This window comes from Eulemur rufifrons, chromosome 9 (genome assembly GCF_041146395.1).
Source record: "Eulemur rufifrons isolate Redbay chromosome 9, OSU_ERuf_1, whole genome shotgun sequence".
Taxonomy (NCBI): domain Eukaryota; kingdom Metazoa; phylum Chordata; class Mammalia; order Primates; family Lemuridae; genus Eulemur; species Eulemur rufifrons.
Window position 1 is genome coordinate 54,490,483 of NC_090991.1, and position 23,465 is coordinate 54,513,947.

A 23,465-nucleotide genomic window follows, 5' to 3' on the forward strand; every position below is an offset into this window, starting at 1 on the left:
TTGTCCCTCCGTGCTGTCCCCTTCCTCTCGTTTCTTAATTTCATTCTTTCCAGGAAGAAATTGCAGACTTGGTAGATGTGAGGTGGTTTGCTCGAGCTAAGCTTGATGGACTTGAGAAGTTGAAGAGAAAATTGGAGGAAACATTGGCCGGAGTGTAGTAACTCTAAAAAATAAAACAAGTGTCTCTTTCTGTTTAGAGCAAAAAGAAGAAGAGGAAGAATGCTCGGAGGATTTCTGCTTCCGCAGGGCTGGAGTCCTCGCCCCTGTCTCTTTCCGGCCCCCAGAGTCTGAATGTGCTTTCAAACCCTGGGTCCCAGGACACAGCCCTGCCCCAAGGGCAAACTCAGCAGGGTGGTCAGACCGGCCAGCCGAGCTGGCCCTCGGGCACAGGCGAGACGCCACTGGAGGGTGACGGCCCCTCCGCACACGCCCCAGCCGGCCCCTCCACACACGCCCCAGCCCCGCCGCAGGGTCAGGCTGCGGGAGGACCAGGACCAGCCACGGGAGGCTTAGCTCAGGGCAGCGCCTCACCCCAGGACCAGTTGGAAGGGAAGGACCAAGACACCAGCATCCCCTCGGGGGGATCCCAGGCAGGGGCCGGCGCCACCACCTCTGCTTGTGAAGGCTGCCCTGGGGCTCAAGATGCTGCCCCCCAGCTCCTGCCGTCTGAGTCAGAAGGGGACAGTTCTGAGCCCGGGACAGAACAGCAGACCTCCAGACAGCAGGCGGGGGCCCCCACCTCTGGGGTGAGTTGTCAGGGAGTGGTGGCCGGGGGTGGCATGTCATGCCCTTGACACCTTTGCTGTGCTGTGCAGCTCCAACGCTGCTTCCCTGCCTGGGAGGGTGTCCTTGGGGACTTGCTCCCAGGGTGGGGGTGTGGAAGGGACTGCCTCTGCACCCGGGGTGCCGACCCGCCTTGTTGCTTGGCTGGTGGCAGATGCAGACCCATAAGCCATTGAGTTCCAGTCTCCCTGGTCCATCTTGTCACCTTGGCTCTGATGCTTTAGGGGTCTTTATTCCTTCCAGGCAAGTGATGCTACAGCTGAGCCAGCTAATGCAGTCGAAGGGGCCAGGAAGGAAGTGAAAGACAAGGCTCCAAAAACGAAACAGCCACCAGCAGCCACACCTGCTTCCGAGAGACACTGCCAGGTGAGCGTGTCCTTCCCGCCCGGCTACGCCCGGGAAGCTCCCGCCCCGGCTGCACCTGTGGCTCTTCCTTGCTGCCGCTGCTTTCGTTTGGTCACTCAGTGAATATTTATTAGGTGCTAGGGATACAGTGGGAACGAGACACCCCCTGCCTTCATGGCGCTCACACTCTAGAGAAACACAGAAAACCGAGCCAGGCAGTGAGAAGTGCCGTGAGAGAAGGAGGGCTAGGGGAGGTGCTGGGTGGGCACGGGGGGTGGGGACATGCCCCCATAGCCAGCGTGGCTGGGCAAGGCCTCCCGGAGGAGGGAGTGAGAGGCGAGCCCTGGAGATGTCTGGGGCGTGTCCCAGTCCAAGGGGATGGCTTGTGCAAAGGCCCTGGGGTACAGAGTGGTGGGCCTGTTCCCGGAGCAGCAAGCAAGCTGGCACCCCAAGGAGGAGGGAGGGGAGGAGAGGCCACGGATGAGGTTGGAGACAGGTGCTCTTGGTGGCTGTGGTCAGTGGGCCAAAGGCACGGGAAGGCCCTGAGCAGGGAAGGGACGTGACCACTCTGGCTGCTGTGAGCAGCGTCAGCTGTCGGGGCCCACGTGGAAGCTGCCGTGAAGGTTGGGGCTGCTTACTTATTCCAGGAGGCTGAGACCAAGGACGACAAGGCCGTCACTGGAGAGAACGCTGGTCAAAAGGAGAGCGGGCAGGGGGGAGGCCCGAAGCAGCCAGAAGGGAACAGCAGAAGCTATGCCATGGCTGTGAAGAGTGAGAAGGAGCAGAGGAACCAGGGCACCGCACGGGAAGTCAAGGCGAGGTAGGGTGCGGCCCCTGGCGGGGACTGTGGCAGCCTGAGCAGCCAGTTGCCCTCTTGTCTGGGAGTTCAGCTCTGTGGGAAAGGGGACCACGCGGGAGGGGGCGGGGAGGGGCACCTGTCCCAACTCCTGTCTCCTCATAGTCCCTGGAGTCCCAGAGCCTTGGGGAGCTGGGAGGGGCTGTCACCGGCCAGACTCCAGCTGGTGCCTCCCTCGCTGCCCCCAGCATTTCAGAGGTGGGGCGGGATTCGCCACTCTGTGCCCACCTTCTTCTTCCTCCGTTTTAGAGGGACAAGAGAGAGGACCCATGTGGTGGGCAGTATGGGCTGTGGACTCGATTCTAGGGTGCATGTGCACTTGGATGGGTGGACGGATTTTGCGATGATCAGATTCCTCCTTGGCTTTCCTGCAGCCTGCCGAGCCCCAGAGACGGCGTCACGGTGTACTTCCACGCCATCCTCTCCAAGCACTTTGCATTCAACCCCGACCGCCATAAGTTGGTTGTCCGCGGGGGAGAAGAACTTGGGCAGCCGAAATGGAGCAGGAACGTCTGTGAGCTGCACTGCACCAGGTGAGCGGCCCCTTGGGGACGTGCTCGGGGACTTTCAAGGAAGTTGGTGACATTCTTAGACTTTTGGAAGATTAATGTTTCAGCCAAATCTCCCTGGCCATGTGTTTCTGTGACGCATTTCGTCATGCCCCTTTTTTCCTCGGTTCTGTCTGGAAACCTAGTCTTATTCTAGAAGCCTCCTCGTGGTCAGCATCAATTTGTATCTTTGGGTCTGCGCTCCATGCTGTGTTTGAGAAGCACTACAATTTCCAGTGTAGGATTTTCGCGTCACTGGCCGTATCCCCTTATTCACAGGGACTTACCGGAGGACGGCTGGCTCGTCGAGGGCAGTGCCGTCATTTCCAGGCAGCACCTGAACACATACATCCCTTACAAGTACGTCGTTGGCCACGACAAGGGCTCCTGGGACTACGAGTTCATCTACAAGGCGCGACAGGGGAGCGAGCACGTCAACCGCTGCCTGTTCATACGATCTTCACTGCTGGGCTCAGGAGGTGAGTGCGGGGGCGGGCTCTGCCCGCAGCTTCACTGCGTGGGTGCCAGGCCGGCGGGACGCGGCCGTCCCTCTGCAGAGCACGGACTTCGCCCGGTCTGTGCAGGTCCTCTCTGCCCCTCGGCGTTCCATGACGTTGACTTTGGGTCTTGTCTCTGGTGGTTAGAGACAGGTTGGCTTTTCCCTTTAGCACGGCGTGACTTACCCACTCACTTGCAGGAGGAAACAAGGGAAGGATTTTTAATTAAGAGAAAGGAGAGAAAATGCAGCTGGAGGAAGGACTGGGCGCAAGTACGGGGGCAGCAGGGGCCCGAGAGCAGGGTCAGAGGCACTGGGAGCCGACACCAAAGCCCCATCTGAGGCTCCTGCCTGCCGCCTGCTGCCCTGCACACCTTGTGCTCACCTGTCCACCTGCTGGTGCTCGCGTGGGGCACAGGGAGACTGGAGCTGCGCCCTCTGGGTCCCCACGCCCCCCTCGCGTGTCCTCCTTCCCGGTGCTCTGCCTGCACACTCTGGTTGTCTTGCTCGACCGGGACTCCCGCTCTGCCCCGGCTCCCGCACAGGGGCCCGGGAACGCCCAGCGGTGACCTGTCCTGCGCTTTGTTGCCTGGTGTCTAGTGTCTTGAAAACAGCTGTCTTGTGTATTTTGTCCACCTGTTCGGTTGTTTAAGGCAGAAGAGTGTAAATTTAGTCCCTATTATTCTATCTTGGACAAAGACAGAGTCCTAATCGCTTTTTACAGGGTATCTTTTTCTTTTTTTGCAAGTGTGATTTTGAATTGCTAGATAGCGTACTCTTAAGAAGTTAAGCTTTGAGAAAATAGGCATTAGTTCTATAATCCCATAAATAAACGTGGAATTCCTAATATGATAAACGCCACATGGATACCCCAGTTAAAGGGACACGTGGTGGGGGATTTGGCCTGGAGGTCAGGAGAAGCTTGCGCAGGAGGTGACGACCAAGCCAAGAGCTAAACAGTTACAAGTCTGGAGGGCGGGGCAGGGCGGGGCGTGGCGGGGCAGGCCTGCCAGGAAAACAGCCGTGGTGCAAAGCCTCCCAGGAGGCCTTGGGGGTCCCTGCAGACTGTTGACTCGCTAACTGACTTTCACCGGTTTGTGTGTGTTCGTGTGGCCGCTGGCCATCTTTCTGACCTCTTTTGCTGTCTCGCTGGATACTGTAGGGCCACACTCATGCCCTGGGCCCCTGGTCCTAAGAGCAGCTGTGAGTTGAGGCTCCGCCCTGTGTCGGGTACCCCGCCAAGGGCCAACCTTCATGGGGTGTCTGTCCCTGTTCTAGAACACAGGAAACCAGCACCTGCGCCAACCAGCCGCTTAGCAGGGTGGTGCTCCGTTGCCAGTGCCTGGTGCGGTGGCAGTGCAGCGTGTGACCTCCTCGAGATCCTGTTTAAGGAACTCAGTTACCAAGTTTGCTGAGTCCCGTGGTTACATCTGTCCTCGTATTTTCAGGCCCACTGAATCCTGTGGGCTCGGGTTTCCCTCCGTCACGGTGGGGTGTCTGGGCGCTCTGTCTGCGCGGGGTGTGGACTGGCGTCAGTTTGCCAGGTCTGCAGTTTTCCTTCCTTCTTTTCCCTCCTCGGGCCCACTCGCTCTGTGTGTCTGCCGGTCACCGTCAGCCTTCTAGGGCACTGTCTGGGTCTCGTGGGTTTTGACCATCTTGGGTACAATATTGTTCTTTCTGTCCCTCTTAGAGTGGCATCAGTATGATGACATAATTTGTATGAAGCCTCCTGGGAAGTTGCAGAGAGCCTTAGACCACATAACAGACGGGACGAAGAAGTCGCTGGTGAGAGGGAAGCAGGTGGCCGCCACCGTGATGCTGGACGGCATCTTCAGCATCCTTCAGACCTGGGACGCCATCAACCTGAACAGCTTTTTCACCCAGTTCCAGCAGTTTTACTCTGTCGTCCGAGAGCCTATGATCTATGAAGGATCCGCACAGCTGTGGAGCGCTTTGGGCTACGGAGAGAAAGAGGTACCAGGCTTCCTTTGTGTCACTGGCTGCTCTACCTCATGGGCAGGAAGCATCACCTGACCTACTAGTGTCTGGATGACCCTGTGACCCCATGGGTCAGGCCGCAGGTGGGGGCAGGTCGCCTTCTCCGTCCCTTCTCCTCCTGGCGCTGCCTCTTGGGACCCGCCGCCCTCCCTGTGTTCCTCCCCATCCTGGCCGCACATCTGAGCCCCCAGCATTGGCCCGAGTCCTCCCTGGCCTCGGGGCAGAGTGGACACAGGGGGGCACCTTCACCCAGCTGTGCTGTGGTCCAGGTGGTCTTGGGGCGCCCTGGAGCCACTTCTGAGGTGCCAGGTGAACCCCTGTGAGCATCAAGGTCCCCGGCTGAGAGTCGCCCTCCAGGCCAGGGTCTCTGGACCGGGCCACTGCGCACTGCTGCAGCTCCCAGTGGCGCGGCGGGGAGGCAGGGGCGGGTGAGCCGTCGTGGAGCCCTCCCCGCCCCTCGGGGGCCTGGTCCCCTGCCAGCTGTTGTGGAGCTGACAGCAGTGACGGGGCAGCTCTGGCCACCTCTGACGGAGTCAGCGCCATGGTTCAGGCATCTTCCTTTTCTCCTGGGATCAGGTGAAGAGAGACTTGTGGGAGTATTTGAAAAAGCAAATGGAACCATTTCTGGACGGAAGACGGGACTCTCTGCCTAAAGACTGCCCAGTGAGGAGTAAGCTGAGAATGGGCCTGATCGTGCTGTTCTCAGCGGAGAAATTCAACCTGCCCTTGTCAGAAGAGGACCTGCACTGGCTGTGTCACATGCTTGTCCCGGATGCCAGCTCGCCAGCCGACCTTCACAGTGACCTAAGCCACATCCTTGGGACATCTCAGAGGTATTGTTAATTTTTTTTGGCAAAAGATTTATGGCCATTCATAGTGATTTTATCTGATTACAAAAATAAGTGCTTGACAGAAGGGTTGGGAGCATACGAGGAAGAAATAAAACCACCCCGAATTTTACCGCTAACTGTTGTCATTTCAGTGTTTATTCCTCTGGCCTTTTCCTAGCATACAAGTCACTTTAAATTGTATCATATTCTACATCCTGTTGAATACCCTGCTTTTTAGAAGCTTTGCGTTGTCTCATGCATTTGGGGGGTGTCAGGGCACGGGGCTGGCTGCAGGAGTCCAGCTCGAGGACGTCTGTGGAGGCGATGGGGGCGTCTTCCCACAGCCTCTGCCTGGAAGGCTTGGCGGTGACCAGGCGATGGCCTTTGACCTCCCTGGACCCTCCTGAGCTCTGATGGTCACAGGGTCTGTTCATAGTGTTTTCTGTGGCTGTGTCAATCTGAACTTGAGAATAACATCAGGTAGGTCACAGTAGGACGTCTGCCCCTTGGTGTGACAGATTAAAACACCTGGCTCAACCCTGTGCATTTTGAAAAAGAGGAGGAAGGTGGTGAGGCAGCGTACAAAGTGGGCGCGTGAGTTTCAGAGCATTGAGAGGCATTCGAGTTCCGTGACGTGAGGAAATGCACCATGTGTTGTTTAGAGGCGCGCTCCTCACGTCAGAAAGTTGCTCTGTGTTTAGATTTACCGTGACCGGGTGGCCTGGACTCAGGCTCCAGCTCTGGCGCGCAGGACAGCCGGCTACTTAGCTTGCACCCGCCTTCGCAGCCTCCGGTGTGGGTGGCAAGAACTCCCCTGGGGGCCTGCTGTGCGGATTCCGTGGGGGCCCGTGAAGGGCCTGAGGCACCAGGGTGGGGGCCGAGGGAAGCTGCTCGTGCTCCTGCCCTGTGTGTGCAGTGCTTCCTTTTCCTTGGGGACATCAGCCAGTGGCCACCCTCAGCTCACCGTGGGGCCTTCTCTCCCCTTCTAGATGGCGCGAGTACCTGGTCAACCTGTGCCACTCGTGCATTGAGAAGCGGGTCGACCACTGGCTGGGCGCCCTGCCCGTGCTGCACTACTGTGTGAAGCCGTCCCCGAAAGGAGAGGACACCGGGACTCAGCCTGAGGACACCTGGGCAGCCCTCGAGGGGATCTCCTTCTCGCAGTTCCGGGAGAAAACGGCGTATCGGTAAGTCGCAGAGCGCCACTTGCGTGTGCAGATCTGGGAATATGGCCCGTGCCGCGCCGCCCCGAGCCCTGGTGGGCTCTACGGTGAGCTCAGTCCTGCTCCTGATGGCACAGGTGACATACGCTGCTTTTAGCATTTTGAAACCTAAAAACTAGGAAGAAGAACACAAAACTGACCTGCCATCCTGGAGATAATCATCCTTGTTCACACCGTGGCAGACAGATATCCAGGTTTCGCCCGGATGTAGCTGTGTGGGTGCTTTAGACGTGAAAAGATGAGATGTTGCTGTCACGTGTCCACCACTTAACATGCTGTGAACTTTCACGTCAATCACACACCTACATCACCATGGTAACGGCACTTGTAGAACACTCCCCACTGCCTCAGCCTCCCGAGTAGCTGGGACTACAGGCATGCGCCACCATGCCTAGCTAATTTTTTCTATATATATTTTCATTTGTCCAGCTAATTTCTTTCTATTTTTAGTAGAGATGGGGTCTCGCTCTTGCTCAGGCTGAGCTAACAGAAAGATAACCTAGAAAACCCCTAAATACTTTCAAATTTAGCAGCACACTTCTAAATAATTCAGTCTTGAGGTGAGGAAAGATTTCTCGGAGAAGACATAGAAAGGACGATCTATAAAAGGAAAATTTATATATCAAGTTTTATTACAAAAATTAAATAAAAAATAAATCCAAATTAAATATGAAAAAGATTAATACGACTGCTGATTTCCGAGCTCAGGCAACCCCTCCCATTTATTTTGCCTTCAGCCGCGGACACTATTCCAGGCCCCGCCCTCCCCACCCGGCAGCAGCCTGCAGCCCTTCGGGGGTGCTTCAGTGAGCTGAGTTACTGTTTCTTCACTCTTCTTGGAACCTTTTGAAACCAAAGGCAGATTAAAATCATTTATATAGTTATATGTATCTTAAATGCTCTTCAAAGGTGTAGCAACTATCTAGAAGAAGTTCACTCAACACCGGGCAGTGGCAAACACGAGCGTTGGTCCTGGACACAGTCTTTCCCGTGAACGTGGCCTTTCGGACGCGGTGGGCCTTTCGGACGCGGTGGGCCTTTATCCATCGGCTTTTCGTAACTTCGGTGGCTTCCATGCACCTGCTGTATCTATTTCCAGTTGCCAGCTTTTGGAACTCAGCACGGTGCCGCAGAATCAGCGTCAGCGAAGGGCCTTTGCTGAACTCACCTGGATTGTTTGATCCTGGAAACGCACCAATAATTCAGCAAAAGGCCGAATTCTTGCTGAACCCTTTTTTGTGTCGTGGTAAAACAGACATAACACGCAATTCGCCGTGTTGACTGCTGTTGAGTGTACAGCGTCACGCGTTAAGCACACTCACGTTGTTGTGGTTGTCACCACCATCCAGCTCCAGAACTTTCTCATCCTCCCAAACCAAAACTCTGTCCCCGTTAATCATTAACTTACCATTCCCCGTCCCCCTAGCCCTGGTCACCTGCCTTTTACTTTCTGTCTCTACAAGTTCGACTTCTCTGGGGACTTCGCATGGGGTCGCGAGGTATCTGTCCTTCTGTGCCCGGCTTATATCACTCAGCACAGTGTTGCCGAGGTTCATCCATTTCCGTGAATTCTTAATATGCTACTGCTTACTTTCCATTCGATTCACTACATATTTTTGTTTCTCACGTAGCGTTTAAATCTTTTTTTTTTTTTTTTTGGCAGAGTCTCACTCTGTCGTCCCAGCTAGAATGCAGTGGTGTCACCATAGCTCCCTGTAGCCTCAAACTCCTGGGCTCAAGTGATCCTCCTGCCTCAGCCTCCCAGGTATCTGGGACTATGGGCGTGCACCACTGCACCCAGCTAATTTTTCTATTTTTAGTAGAGACAAGGTCTCGCTCTTGCTCAGGCTGGTCTCAAACTTCTGGCCTCAAGCCATCCTCCCGCCTCGGCCTCCCAGAGTGCTGGGATAACAGGCATGAGCCACCGTGCCCAGCCCATTTAAATCATTTTTGAAATCTGAACTTCTGGGGCCCTCAGCACTATTTTCATTTATTTTAACTCCGTCTGTTTTACTGATCTCACTGCGTCCTATTTCTCTGTTCCCGTTTCTCTTACGCAGGAGTCAAACACTTCAGTTTGTGGAAGGGAAGAGGCATTTGCTGCATGTAGATGAATATCTCTTCCGATCCTGGTTTAGCCTGCTGCCTCTGAGTGACTTGGCTCAGTATATGAACAACTTCATTGAACACTTGGGTCATTTTCCTGCTAGTGTCCTGGACTGTCTTCTGGGGACTTACCACCGCCTGCGAGGACTTACGGAAATCTCTTCCCGAAATCTGGAGGTCTGTCGTCTCTCGAGTCCTTGGTTAGCAAAAGCAGATTGAGAACTAGGCACTGAAGGCTCTCGAGATCCTCCTTTTCTGAAAAACGGACAGGGTGAAGCACCAAGAAACAAGAGAATTGGGAGAAGTGGTCATTTGTTAGGGCTAAAGGTTGATTTTCTCAAGTTCATTCTGGTTCAGGAAGAGCCGTTCAGGAAGACGGCAGCCTCTTAGTTGCCGTCTTTCCTTTCACATTTTTTGGGTGGAGAAAATAATTTTAAATCTTGAGTTGTATTTGTGAAACATACGAGATTAGTATATGAGCACTGTAAAATTCATAAGAAGGAAAGAATTTTATTTACGTTGGATTTTTTCCAGCTCTGTTTTTAACAATGACAGTGGTGTCGTGATTAATCTTCTTTCCTCTTTCTCTTTTCCTCACCACCCCAGGATGTTGAAAGCATTTTAAAAATGCTGTTGTACCTCCTGGACGCTCACCACCACAAGTAAGTAGAAAAGCAGAACGCAGCCTCTCACGCTCCAGGGCTCTCCCCGGTCACTGTCCCGGCTGGCGAGCCCCCCGCTGGCGGCCGTAGCAGGAAGGTAATAGTCAGCGCTCGGCCCACCTCTCCCTTCAAGCCGTCAGTGCGGTCATCCGCGTCCTTTAAAGGAATGTGTGATGGATGTCAGCTGCTAAGATTTTGGTTTATTTCCATCTGGCCTTTGTTGCTATCCATTTTTTTATCCACTTACTTTTAAGTGACCATCATATTCATGTTTGTGTGCTGCATTTCTTTAACATTTAGTCTTTAGATGCTTTTTTGCAAAACCTGTAAAGCTTAAAATAAAAATCAAAGGCAGCTTTACGTAATTATCAGAAATCATTAGCTTCTGCCAGTTCGTGTGTCCTCTGACACCCTGTGGCGTGAGGATGCAGAATCCAGAACCACAGAAACATCCGAGTGGGCGACGCATGTTCTCAGATTCCCGGGGCCCTTCCAGTGTTTCCTCACCGGGGTTTCCGGGTGATCAGGAGGGAGGTGGCAGTGCCGTGTCTCCCTCCATGTCGAGCACCTGTGACTTCAGGGCCCCCAACACTGTGTGTCCCAGAGTCACCCCAGCGAGTTCCTCATAGCGCCTCCCAGTCCGCCTTCTCTTCAACCCGCCACCCCCCAGCTCTGTCCCTGTGAGGCAGGAAGCACGAAGCCTGGTCGCAGGGACGGCCACACACCCCGCGTGCTCTCCTGCCCTTTCCTTCCCCACTTTCCGTTTTCTTTCTGAGTATTTTAAAAAGTTTACATAGTATTTTAGTATTTAGTGATGTATGTCCCTTGCTTATTTTCAAGTAAGGGAATGCACTTAGAATTATTTTAACTTGCTTTTGTTAGAACAGTTCAGACTACAGAGGCAAAACAAAAGGACTTTATTTCCATTTTATCGCAGTCACTTCTTAAAGACTGATTGAAAAATTTTCCAGGTGTCAACCTAGATGAGGTCAAATAAAGGCCTTGTGGTTATCTTAAAGGGAAGACACTGGGCTGTCGGTACTGGGTACTATTTGCTCATTTCTCCTGAATTACTGCAGTGATTTCTCTTCACTCTTTCCGGGGCAGTATTCCCAAGGAGACCTTGTCACAGTCCTACCCGGCTGTGTGCCTGAAGCTGCACGAAGCCATCTGCAGCGTCACCAAGAGTGGGGTGTTTTATGAGATTCCCGCCTTATCGGCCGAGATCGTTCTCAGCGTTGTCACACTTCAGCCTGCGGTGGTGAGTGGGGTGGGGACACCTAATGTTGTACCCAGGGTCGATGTGGAGTTTCAGGCAGCCTCGATCACAAAGGAAATGGACGTAATTCTAGGATGGCTGGAACAAGAGTGAAACGCGTGTCGGCCACCCACACGGTGCAGGCTCCGTTCCGTGCACGGAGGGTGTCTCAGGTCTGCGCTCTGCCTCCTCTGCTCCCGCCGGAGGGAGGGCGTTGCTGTGTGGCCCGCAGACGGCCCCCGGAGGCGGAAGAACTGTCCGCGCCAGGCCTTGCCCACACGATGACCTTCCTCTTTCCTGGGCTCCGTTGGTCACAGCGAACCATGGGGACCATGTTCCTCCCAAAAACGCATGGGAAGCATGGTCCTCCCCACACATGCTTGCGTCTTTACATGGCAACTGGAATACAGTAGCCGGGCACACAAGGCCACCCGGGTGTCCCCAGGCGCACGCCCGCGCTCCAGGCCCAGACCCGGCTGCAGGGGGACCGTGCTCTTCTGCGCCCTCCGTCCCCCCACCTGCGAAGGCACCGAGAAGGCGCCGCCCTCCGATCTCTCCCACCAGAGCTCTCGTTCTGTGTCCCACTTCTGTCACGCGGCATCCTGTCTCTGAGATCCGTGGCGTTGTCGCGTGTACCAGCTCCCTGTCCGTGTCCCCCGCTTAGTTTCTGAGCCGCGCTGTGAAAGTGATGGAAGGTTTATATCTAGACGGGTCGCTTGTGTTGTAACCTTACTCAAGTCAGAGCTGCGCCTTGAGTGATAGAAAACAGCTCTGTGTTTAACCTTCACTCTTTTCAGTCTTTCTGCTTTGAAACGCCACAAACGCACTGTGACAGTAGGCGTCGCTGGCGAGACGGCCTGCTTCTCTAGAAAGCGGGTGCTGTTCAAACCGGCACGGGTTGGTGCCGACTTCCAAACAGACTGTGTTTAAGACATTTCTCAGTTTTGAATTAAGGGATGTTTGGGACATGTTTTCTGCAGAAATAACTATCTTAAATGTTGGTTGGGATCTCAGATTAGTCTGATCCACATCACGGTCAAAATACTCCACTTGTGCCATAGAAACAAAGAAAACACTTTGAAATGCTAAAATTAAACAAAGCAAAAATACATGACGAGTGTCTACAGACCTCTTGGCTGGATGCCACCGTCCGGGGCTGTGGGCCTGGCAAGGCCCTTGGTGGGGAGACACCGGGGGCACGGCAGGGGGTCTGGGGCACACGTGCAGCCGTGGGGGATCGTGGCATGTGTCACTGCTGAGGCCTCGGCCAGACCGTGCCGGGCGCGGTGGGTAGAGGTGGGAGTGGCCTGTGGCGGGGCCGTCGCTGGAGTTAACGGGGTTCCTGGGATGAAGTCGAGTTCTCGCAAAGGCAAGACCACAGGGACAGACACACCATGCTGAGGCTTCTGGGTTGTTCTAGAAGGTGCGGTGCCATTGGGGGACCTTAAGCCAGTGCCTGTTCCATTTTCAGCGGAGAAGCCTCCGTGCGTCCCGCCCGGTCTCCCCGTGCTCTGTGCTCCGCCAGCCACGTGCGAGGGACACACAGGCCTCGTCAGAAGCCCCCCTTTTAAAAGCACTTTAAGCGCTGCGCCTACCCCCGCCCTCCCGCTGCCAGCAGGCGGGGTCTCCTCCTCCCGCCCCTTTTACGCCTTTTGAAAACACCTTCCTGTATCTTCCCATCCTGCTGGCGCTTGCCGTGGCCAGCGATCCTGTCTGTCTGTCTGTCTACCTGTGGACCGTTCGTCTCTCCTACTCTTGGCCAGCTCCTCCTCGGCCACCACGGCCCCCGGCCTCCAGGTTCCCAGCGAGGGTCTAGGGAGGGTCACCAGCAGGTCCAGGTTGGGGGGCTGTGTTTAAGACAAAGAACACCCCAGCGCAGAACGGGGAGGCTCCTCCCAGGGGTGGGGGCCCTGGTGCCTGGGCGTGTTTGTGTACGATCAATGTGCTTCTGGTGAGGACAGGGGCAGGGGACGGAGGATGGGGGGGCAGAGAGGGAGGCGGCAGGCGTCACTAGGGCCTGAGCCCCCGGGGAAGAGGGCTGTCCTGTGGGGTGGGGGGATGAAGGGAGCTGCCTCACCAAAAGCAGCAGCAGCGGGCGGGGACTTGGCTTTGCCTCTTGGCCAACGGACCAGCTGTTCTGTGTCACTGAGGAGCAGGGCCGGGGAGTCTGCCCCGCACGCTTGTCTGGGCTTCTCTGGAAGCTCTGTGTTGGGGTGCTCTTGCTCGCCCACTCTGTCCCCCTCGGGTCAAAGCCTGGGCGGGGCTCCGCCTGGGCTCTCCCTGCCCGGGGACCTGCGGTGGTGGACGTTAACTCCACTCCTTCTCCCCTGCTTTTCTCCTGTGTCACCCTCTTTTAGGGGTGAACCTAAAAAGTGCCGGGGACATGAAAGTGCTTTTGAAAGGTGGGCTTCTGGCGAGGCCTGTGTGTCCCTCCCGCGTGGCGGCGTCCCGAGCACCCGCCGCCAATGCCAGGGCAGCAGCAGAAGTGTGGGGGCTCCGGGAAAACCTTCTCGTGCCAGCGCGGAGGGACATTCAGCCCCCTCTCTTGTGTGATGACAGGATTCAGGAGGACTCGGGAGTGAAACCAGGAAGGATTCGGTTCCAACAGTCTCCCAGGGGACTCTCGCTGCTACTAGAAAGTGGCTTCACAGAGTTTTTAAAAAGAGCATGTTCCAGGGGACACGTTTATCACCTGTCTCGTTCACTTACTCCGAGGAAATCGAGGTAAGCTCCGCGGGAGGCTTGTGAGTAGGAGTGTGACGTGGCCGTGGTTCATCGTGACCTTGTCAAGAGCCGTGGCCGCGGGCTGGCAGCCGGGGGCCGCTGTGAGCCTTCACGGGTGCAGTGGGGCACTCCTGTCCCCTGGCAGGTCCTTCCTGGGCAGACGGAGACACCAGGTGTAAGTGCTGCCGCACTACAGTCTGGCGCCCGGGCTGGGCCGTGCCCCGGGGTGGCGAGGGCTCCCTGTGCCTGGAAAGGGGCTCTGTGTGGGGGTGTGCAGGGCCAAGGCGGTGAGTTGGGTTACGACCTTGGAAGTGGAAGAAAGAGGTGAAAAGAAGAGCAGTTTGAGGGGACACTGGGCAAGCCTGGGTCTGAGTATGAGGGAAAGAGAATCCAGCACAAGAAGGGGGAGGGGGGAGGATTTCCACCGAGAGACATGGACAGAATCGCGGGTATAGACGGGTAGCAGTGAGGAACAGAAGCTGCTGGCCTTGGAAAACGGTCGCCGGTGACCCTGTGAGCGTAAATTGGCAGCGGGTTCTCAGCGTGGCCGGCGGTGGCCGGAGAGGGCCAGGGAAGGGGCGGCCGGGGTCCCGCCTGCTCTGCTTCGTTCTTCCCGCTGTTCTGTCTCTCCCGTGTCCCGGCAGTCGTGAAGGTTGTACGTTTTGAGCCAGGTGAGCTTCCAGGGTGTGAGGCGGACCGCAGGCCCCCTTGTGATCGTTCTGGTGAGAGATTTAGGGGTGTGAAGTGTGAGCACCGCTGCGTTTGCACCAGGTGCGGCCCTGCAGTTGGCTACACACCCTGTGTCTGAAGCGAAGCCCATTTCCCTTTTTGTTCCCTCGAAAACCAGAGATGTGACGGCCATTGAGAAAAGTGCTTGCACGAGAAACACGGGCAAACAGAAGGCTCGGGGTTGGCGGCGGTTACACTGTGCTCCTGGTGCCAGCACCAGTCACCCTGCGTGACAAGTGGCTCTTGTGGGAGGTGGCTCCACGCTCGCCCACGCCGTAGGGCAGTCAGCGCTTTCTCCTTGCAGCGTCCACCCAGGGCAGTGAGTAGCATCCATGGCCCCCAGTGAACTTCCAGACTTTTCTGTCTCCTAGCAAGACCCGGGCCTCCAGCCACTGCCCATTTGCTATCAAGATAGAAAGTTGCAGATTTCAACTTGTGACTTTTTTTAGATGAGGTCTCGCTCTGTCCCCTGGGCTGGAGGGCAGTGGTGTGATCATAGCTCACTGCAGCCTTGAACTCGGGGGCTTACATGATCCTCCTGCCTCGGCCTCCCAAGTAGCTGGGACTGTAGGTGTGAACGCCACGCAGAGCAACGTCTGACTTTTAAAGAATGAGAAAATCCTTCTCTGATCGCTGTGTTCAGACTTACAGACTTAAATCCTGCCAAAACAAAATTGATTTATAAAATATCATTTCAGGATTCTAAATGGTATAATCCCCCAAGCATTAGGTGTAAGTTAGGGACAGCTGTTGACCCACTGACACGACAGAATGATTCTAAGTTAAATGCAGTAATAATGGTGATAAAAATTAAAATGGAATTGTTACTAAACATCTACTCTGAGGTCGAAGCTGTTGTTATCCGGTTTTATAACGGAGGAAACTGAGGTTTGGGGAGATGCCCGTGCCCTGATGTTGAGAGCCGAATTCTCTCTCCCCGTGTGGAGTCATGCCGACAGCTCAGACGGGTCTCGCTGGCCTCTCAGTGCAAGGCTGCGGCCACCAGCACCCGGGCATCAGGGGCTGTAGCCCTGGGAAGGTGCAGGCAGGTGACTGGGCTTGACCTACGAAAAGTGCATTTTCCTTTTTTTTTTTGACAGAGTCTCACGCTGTAGCCCAGGCTAGAGTGCTGTGGCGTCAGCCTAGCTCACAGCAGCCTCAAACACCTGGGCTTAAGCGATCCTCCTGCCTCAGCGTCCCCAGTAGCTGGGACTACAGGCATGTGCCACCGTGCCCGGCTAATTTTTCTATATGTATTTTTGGCTGTCCATATAATTTCTCTCTATTTTTAGTAGAGACAGGGTCTCTCTCGCTCTTGCTCAGGCTGGTCTCGAACTCCTGACCTTGAGCTATCTACCCGCCTCGGCCTCCCAGAGTGCTAGGATTACAGGCGTGAGCCACCGCGCCTGGCCTGAAAAGTACATTTTCATATGGTTCAGCCTCACAGTGCTCCTGCCAAAAATATCTTAATCTGAATCAAATCATGGGAAAATGATGAGACAAATCAGGTCAAGAGACAGTCTACGAAACAACTGGTCTGAACTTTTCAAAACTGTCAACATCATAAAAGAAAAAAGTGGGGGCTCTTGTAGAAAAGAGAGGCGGTCAGGAAGAGCAGCAAGTGTCTGCAGGTCCAGACGGTCAGGACACCTGGAGGAACGTGGGTGGGGACACCTCCTAGAGTGTCCTCTCCATGCTGACCGTCCTGAACGGGACACTTGTCCCACCGCTGTGGAGCAGAAGGGCGGGCTGGAGTGTCGTGAAGTCTGCAGCCGACCGTCGGGTGGTTCGGCAGCGGAAATGCTCCTTTGTGGGGAAGGGCTGGAGAGAGAACGGGGGAGAGAGCAGCTGTGCTAAACTCACAGCCCGGGACTGTAGTTGATATGGGTGTCGCCGTGCTATTCTCGCAACCTCTTTGGAAGTTTGAAATTTTTCAAAATAAAATGTTGGAAGCAAATGCTTCCAGAATAAAAAGCAGTTACGCAGCAGGAAGGGCAGGGACGGATGGGGACGGGCGGGGACGGGCGCGGGTGCATCAGGGCCCTGGCTCTAGAAGGCCGAGCTGAGCCGCGGGACTTGCCACTAGCACAGCTCACTGGTGGCAGAGGTGGGGCCGGGGTGTCCCGTAGCCCTGCGCTCTGTCTCATCACGGTGGTCTTTCTCTTGTCACAGGCTCACGCAGTGACATTCTGTTGTCACAGTGGCTGTGACTTGTGTGCGGGTTTTGCAGGTCTGGCGGCGGCTGGTGGAGATAAACTTCCCCGTGGAGCACGGCTGGAAGGAGTCGTTGCTGGGAGACTTGGAAGGGCGGCTCAAACAGGTACCAAAAGTTGGGGGACATTCTTTTTGGGGAGGGAAGGCAAGGTGGATGCCACCAGACCATTGTCAACAACCAGCGGCACGAGCGTGCGTCTGAGCGGGCAGCCTCTCCGCGCGTAGGGTGCGGGCTGGATCACGACTCCGAGTTCCTGTTTCTGATCCCAGAAGGATGTGGCAAAGCTCTGTTGTGATATCGCAGAGAATAAGGAGGGCACAGGATCTCGCCGTCATGGGGCCTCCAGGCACATTCGGGGTCCTGCCCACCCACAGGCAGCGGCTCCAGTGGCCGTCGGGAGCCTCCCAGCACAGGGACAAGTGCACAGAACACGGACATGCCCTGCATTTTGAATTAGGGCCTGTGACCCTAGGAAAATGAGTTTTACACGAGAGTTTTATATGTACCTGTTAAGTGGATCTTTTTAAGGAAAAATGACATATTGCTCACAATTTACCTGTTTTTGTAAGCTGCTGCGCCTGGTGCTTTTTCTGAGGAGTTGGAAAAGAGACTCTTCCTTTAATTTTAGCCCTGCTGGTCCAGTGGTGGGAGGAGGGGAGGACATGCTTGCTGTGGGGGAGGGAGGTTAAAATCACGGGAAGCTGGCAAAGTGGTGGGAAGGTAAAAACACCCGGGGCGCGTCCGCCCATGCAGTGTGAGAACACAGCGTGCCAAAGCTCTAACCCGCCTTCCGTTTTTGCAGGAGACGCCTCTCTTGCAGATCCGAGCCTACTGCAACTTGCGCTGGGACACCGCGGGCTTAGAGGACAGTGTGGCCAAGAGCTTTGAGAAGTGTGTCATTGAAGCCGTGAGCTCAGCCTGCCAGGTGACCAACGTCTCCTACTTGGGAACCGCACTGGGGTCCACAGCTGTGTTCTGCCGTTGGTCAGACTCAGAGAATGGGACATCCCCGCCCTCCACTCGCCTGGGGAAATGGTGCCGAGACCCAGGGGTCTCCCCTGGCTCCCCGAAATGCCACTCAGCTTCCGCTGCTGGGATGGCTGTTGCGTGCCCTGTGCAGTCACAGCCACTCACGTGTGACGTCTAGTCAAACGGTCTTGCAGGCCACTCCTCAAACGTCCCTGTTGTTACCATGGCTACCGGTTTGTTTTTATTGTCTGTTAACACTTGCTTAGCAAATATGCAGCAAAACACTCCAAAGGCTGACCAAACATTTGTGGAAGGCAAATGTGTGAAGTTGAAAAGGTTCTATCAATTTACTTAGTTTTTTTTCTGCAAAGTGGGAAGAGACTCTGCCCCACTGCCTGGAAGAAGCCGTCCTAAAATATATGACGTATTAAAGGTTTATTCATTTGTGGTATTTTTCATGACATGAAAGTCCAGGAAAAATGTAGAAACTGGCCAGAAATGTTGAGAATGTGAGCCAGAAGGAAGGATTGTGATTTGTGGGTTGTCCTGGCCTGTGCTTGTGTGTGCTGAGCTCGAGGAGACGGCACGCAGGGACGTGCAGACGGTCTAAGAGACGTAAAGTATCTCACTGCTTTACTGTTTTTGAGGCCTTGTAACACTAGTTACGATAACACTTCTGAGATGCCATTGGAGGTTAATTTACTTCTGTCATCTAAAAACAAACCAATAAAAAACTTCTAAATTTCCCTCTCGTATTCATTTTCTTACAGTCGCAGACCAGTATCCTCGAGGGAGTCTCTTATCACGATTTGCAGAAGTTTGGCACCCTCGTGTCTGCTGTGATCACCAAGTCCTGGCCTCGGAGCAGAGGGAAGGCCGTGGACGACTTGGACGAAATTTTTAAGCACCTACTCACGTGGCCGGATGTCAAGCATCTTTTCAAATTGTGTGGTACGTTTTGGTGGGAGAAAGGGGAGCTGGGAACATCGGCTCAGTGTAGCTGGTGTCCTGCTGGCCTTGGGGAGCCACAGGGGCAGAGCATTTGAGCTGATCCTCAGTGGGGATGCGCTGATGTTTGATAAAGGAAGCAGACTGGACGGAGAGATCCAGGAAGGCTGCGTGTCTTGCACTGTAAATCATAACTCGTGCTAAAAGCCAGCACTCGCTGAATGCCTACTGCACACCGACTGTGCTGGCACAGCGCCCTTGAAATAGTGCTTTCAAAACTGCCTTTTTTTGGCCGGGCACGGTGGCTCACGCCTGTAATCCTAGCACTCTGGGAGGCCGAGGCGGGTGGATCGCTCGAGGTCAGGAGTTCGAGACCAGCCTGAGCAAGAGCGAGACCCCGTCTCTACTAAAAATAGAAAGAAATTATATGGACAACTAAAATATATATATACAAAAAATTAGCCGGGCATAGTGGCGCATGCCTGTAGTCCCAGCTACTCGGGAGGCTGAGGCAGTAGGATTGCTTAAGCCCAGGAGTTTGAGGTTGCTGTGAGCTAGGCTGACGCCACGGCACTCACTCTAGCCCGGGCAACAAAGCGAGACTCTGTCTCAAAAAAAAAAAACAAAAAAACTGCCTTTTTAAGGCCCCCAATTTTCAGAGGAGAAAACAGAAGTGGAGAATCAATGGGAGTTACCCAAGGTCTGAAAGATTGTAAACATTAAAAACTATTAATACTATAACATCCAAACCCAAGCGTGCCTTGCTCTCAAACCATTCTGTTACGTGGAGATCAGTGACGAGCATCCATTGATGACCATCCCGGTACTGATGACCTTAACACACAGTGACGCACTGCACTGTCTGATTCTCTCCCCAAGTATTTTGTGATCCAAGAGGAAGAGAGACATACTGGCCTAAAAATCAAGTTTATGAGTGAGACATTAGATTCAGATCTGTTGGTGGGAAAGCACTGGGTTTGGAACTAAAACTGCCGGGTTAGATGATTGTGAGTCCCAGTTTCATCAAATAACAAGGGCAGCCAAAAAAAAAACCTAAGCACCTTAGTTGTCAGGGTAGTTGTGGGGATACAATATTTACTAGATCATTGATGTAGGAGAGCAGTACACGTTAGTAAAAGCCACTCACTTGAAAAGATTATATTTGTGTTTTTTAAATCAGTAGATTTTTTAGAACAGTTGTACGTGTACAGAGAAATAGAACAGAAGGTGCGGCGTCCTCAGACATCTCCCCCATCGCACATGAGGTGCCCGTTATTAGCAGGCTGCGTCAGTGTGGTACATTGTTTACAAATGATGATCCAGTATTGATACATTATCATCAACTTTGAGTCTGTAGCTTACATTAATGTTCACTCTTGGTGTTGTGCATTCCACGGGTTTGGACAAATGTATCATGACATGTGTCCACCATGACAGCATCACATGGAGTAATGTCACTGCCCTACCAATCCCCGGTGCTCTGCCACCCTTGCTCCCTCCCGTTTAGTCTTTTCCGGAATGTCCTGTAGTTGGAATTCTGTAGTATGTAGCCTTGTAGATTGGCTTCTTCCACTAAGCTATGTGGATTTACGTTTCCTCCATGTCTTTCATGGCTTGGTAGGTCATTTTTTTTTTTTTTTTTTTTTTTTAGAGACAGGGTCTCACTCTGTTGCCCAGGCTGGAGTGCAGTGGCGAGATCATAGCTCATTGTAACCTTGAACTCCTGGGCTCAAGCAGTCCTCCTTCCTCAGCCTCCTGAGTAGCTGGGACTATAGGTGCAAGCCACAATGCCTGGCTATTTTTTTAAAAATTTATTTTGTAGAGATAGGATCTTGCTATGTTGCCCAGGCTGGTCTTGAACTCCTGGCCTCAAGTGATCTTCCTGCCTCAGCCTCCTGAGAAGCTAGGACTACAGGTGGTGTCACCACATCCAGCTATTTTTAAAATTTTTTGTACGGACAGGGTCTTACTATGTTGCCTGGGCTGGTCTCGAACTCCTGGCCTCAGCCTCCAGAAGCGCTGGGATTACAGGCATGAGCCACCGCACTGGCCTAGTCATTTCTTTTTATCACTGAATAATATCCCATTGTCTGGATGGACCACAGTTTGCTTATCCACTCACCTGCTAAAGGACATCTTGGTTGCTTTCAGGTTTTTGCAATTCAGAATAAAGCTGCTATATTTGTTTTTAACAGTAGAGATAAGCTTAGTCTTCTCCTGATACTGTATGACTCTAATTACTGGGAAAGAAATATTGTGGTGTTTAAGCATGTTTAAAAATTCTGCCCTCTAAATTGATCCACATATTCACATTGCAAGACAGCTAAGATGTGCAGAATGTTAAGTTGTCACACTGATGTGTCTCTCTTTCTATATGCTATGAAAATGTCCTGTTAAAACCGGTTTGTTGGTCTTTGCTGGGTGTGACCACATCCCTGGGGCAGTTTCCTCTGCTGCTACAGGTGTGCTCAAAATGAGGGGACGTTAAAGATTGTGTGTAGTCTAAGAAATATATATATTCAGGCCGGGCGCGGTGGCTCACGCCTGTAATCCTAGCACTCTGGGAGGCCGAGGCGGGTGGATCGCTCGAGGTCAGGAGTTCGAGACCAGCCTGAGCAAGAGTGAGACCCCGTCTCTACTAAAAATAGAAAGAAATTATATGGACAACTAAAATATATATATACAAAAAATTAGCCGGGCATAGTGGCGCATACCTGTAGTCACAGCTACTCGGGAGGCTGAGGCAGTAGGATCGCTTAAGCCCAGGAGTTTGAGGTTGCTGTGAGCTAGACTGACGCCACAGCACTCACTCTAGCCCGGGCAACAGAGTGAGACTCTGTCTCAAAAAAAAAAAAAAAAAAAAGAAATATATATATTCAGTATACTGAAGGGGGCACAGGTTTTAAAAACCTAAGAAAGATGGTTCTCCTGGCTGATTCCCATTGGGGGAATCGTCTTTATGAACAAGGAGGTTGTTCGGGAGATGAGTTCGGGTAGGACCCGACCCTCCCGGTGGAAGCAGAGTCCAGGGAAGTGATAAGCACACTCGTGCTCGTGCTGTGCAGACGCTGGGGCAAAGCAGCGAGAGGTATCGGGAATTCCCTCGTTAACAACAACGGGGTGGGAGGCAGGAAGCCACCGTTCTGACTGTGTCCTTAACCCGATCAGGAACTGATCAGAAAATATTAGCAAACATTACAGAGGATGGCAAGAAGTTGATGGCCGCTGCTGACTCTGTGATCACAAAAGTTGCCGGTGACCTCCTCAATGGCACGGTTTTCGTCAGGCAGCTAGAGCTGATTATGAAGCACGAGAATCAGTTTCTTGACATCTGGCGACTACGTAAGTACCAAGTTGAGGAACGCACTTCGGGCTACCAAGGAACGACAGGAAAGGAAATGGTTGTGTCTGGGTGTGCGTTTTTGCAAGGAGGGGACCTTTTCAGCCTTTGTAACCCGTAGCTCTTGCAGGAGGTTGATAGGGGTTGGTTTGTAATTCTCCGGGAAATCATGGGAAGGGGATAAAATAATGGAAAACTAAGAGCTCTTGCTCTGCTTCTGTTCTGCGCTGCTAAGCGCCGGCTTGGCACACCGACGGCTCACGGGGACGTGAGCGCTGGCAAAGGAGGCAGCAGAAACGGCCGCCTGGAAACCGTGTTGGTCCGGTCTGTTGGGTTACTTTGTTGTTGTTGTTGTTTTCCAGGGGAAAAAAGTCTTTCACCCCAGGAGAAGGTAGCTGATATGAAGAAAGTACTGGATTGGAGAAGGGAGGAACTACTTTTTCTAAAGAAAGAGAAGAGATACGTTGACGGTCTGCTGAAGTTGTGCGAGAGTGTGAAACACCTGGTCCAAGGTGGTGTATTCTTAAGATCGGAGCAAACGACACTGAGTGGTCCCAAAGGGCAGAGGGTTAGAGGAGAATACAATACAAAGGAGTCACCACAGCGGAGCTTTATTTTGGAGGGAAAGCTTCCTACAAACATGTTTAACAAAGTTACACGTGCGTTTGCCAGAGGGCATCGGTTCCACCTCTTTTGGAGCAGTCTTTCTGGTACTTACCTGTACGTCTCTCAGTAACATGCGTGGTGTCTCCTGGATTTTTCCGGTGTCAGCATCTTACCGACGTCCCAGTGTGGACGATGAGGGCTTAGATCTCCACCTGTCCGGTCTGCACCTGCGCACGTAACCCTTCCCTCTGCCGTTGCTCCCCGCCATGTCGTGATTTGAGATGGATCAAGATTTAGGGTTTAAATCATCCTCACTGTATAAATGCACTGTTCATAAGTGAGCCACGAAATAGACCGAAATGATCCTTTTATTAATACACTTCTTGCACAAACTGTTTTCCATAGAATTACAGTTCTTGTCATTTGCTTTGTGTTCATTGTATTTATTTCTAATTCAATCCCAAACTCTACCAACTGTCTGAATCTCCTCTGAAGATAATCAGTTTGGTCTTTGAGAGGGAATCTGCCAGAACTGGCCTGGAGGTGCCGTCCTGAAGTCATCGCCCCTGCCTCTCTCCGGGGTTAGAGTCTCGTTCCTGTCTCCTTTGCTTGCTCTCTGCCGCCTGTGTTTTGGTAGAACACGTCCTCCGTCACCTTCCTACATCCTTGCGTGTCTGAGGGTGCCTGTCCTCCTCCTAGGTCAATTGCCTGTGCATAGAACTACAGACTGGAAATCATCTTCCTTCGGAAATTTGGGCGTGTTGGTCTGTTCTTGTCTCTGCAGTGTTGCTGCTGAGAAGTCTGATGCGATACTGACTCCCAATCCTTT

The 23,465-nt window shown here is 53.4% G+C and overlaps 1 protein-coding gene across 4 annotated transcripts in view; it reads left to right on the forward strand.

Annotated features, from left to right (window-relative positions):
* Positions 1 to 23,465, forward strand: part of RNF213 (ring finger protein 213) — a 97,164-nt gene that overhangs the window by 16,516 nt on the left and 57,183 nt on the right. For 2 of the 4 annotated variants that reach the window (XM_069482958.1, XM_069482961.1), the window contains 17 exons: positions 198 to 746; positions 1,027 to 1,155; positions 1,776 to 1,948; positions 2,359 to 2,517; positions 2,812 to 3,011; positions 4,719 to 5,002; positions 5,603 to 5,859; positions 6,846 to 7,043; positions 9,140 to 9,362; positions 9,792 to 9,847; positions 10,955 to 11,108; positions 13,665 to 13,829; positions 16,789 to 16,878; positions 17,576 to 17,698; positions 18,513 to 18,693; positions 21,859 to 22,032; positions 22,393 to 22,542. In XM_069482958.1, coding sequence (XP_069339059.1) covers positions 198 to 746; positions 1,027 to 1,155; positions 1,776 to 1,948; positions 2,359 to 2,517; positions 2,812 to 3,011; positions 4,719 to 5,002; positions 5,603 to 5,859; positions 6,846 to 7,043; positions 9,140 to 9,362; positions 9,792 to 9,847; positions 10,955 to 11,108; positions 13,665 to 13,829; positions 16,789 to 16,878; positions 17,576 to 17,698; positions 18,513 to 18,693; positions 21,859 to 22,032; positions 22,393 to 22,542 — 3,265 coding nt within the window. The remainder of the gene's footprint in view (positions 1 to 197; positions 747 to 1,026; positions 1,156 to 1,775; positions 1,949 to 2,358; positions 2,518 to 2,811; positions 3,012 to 4,718; positions 5,003 to 5,602; positions 5,860 to 6,845; positions 7,044 to 9,139; positions 9,363 to 9,791; positions 9,848 to 10,954; positions 11,109 to 13,664; positions 13,830 to 16,788; positions 16,879 to 17,575; positions 17,699 to 18,512; positions 18,694 to 21,858; positions 22,033 to 22,392; positions 22,543 to 23,465) is intronic. The other 2 variants (XM_069482957.1, XM_069482960.1) reach the window with 1 other exon arrangement.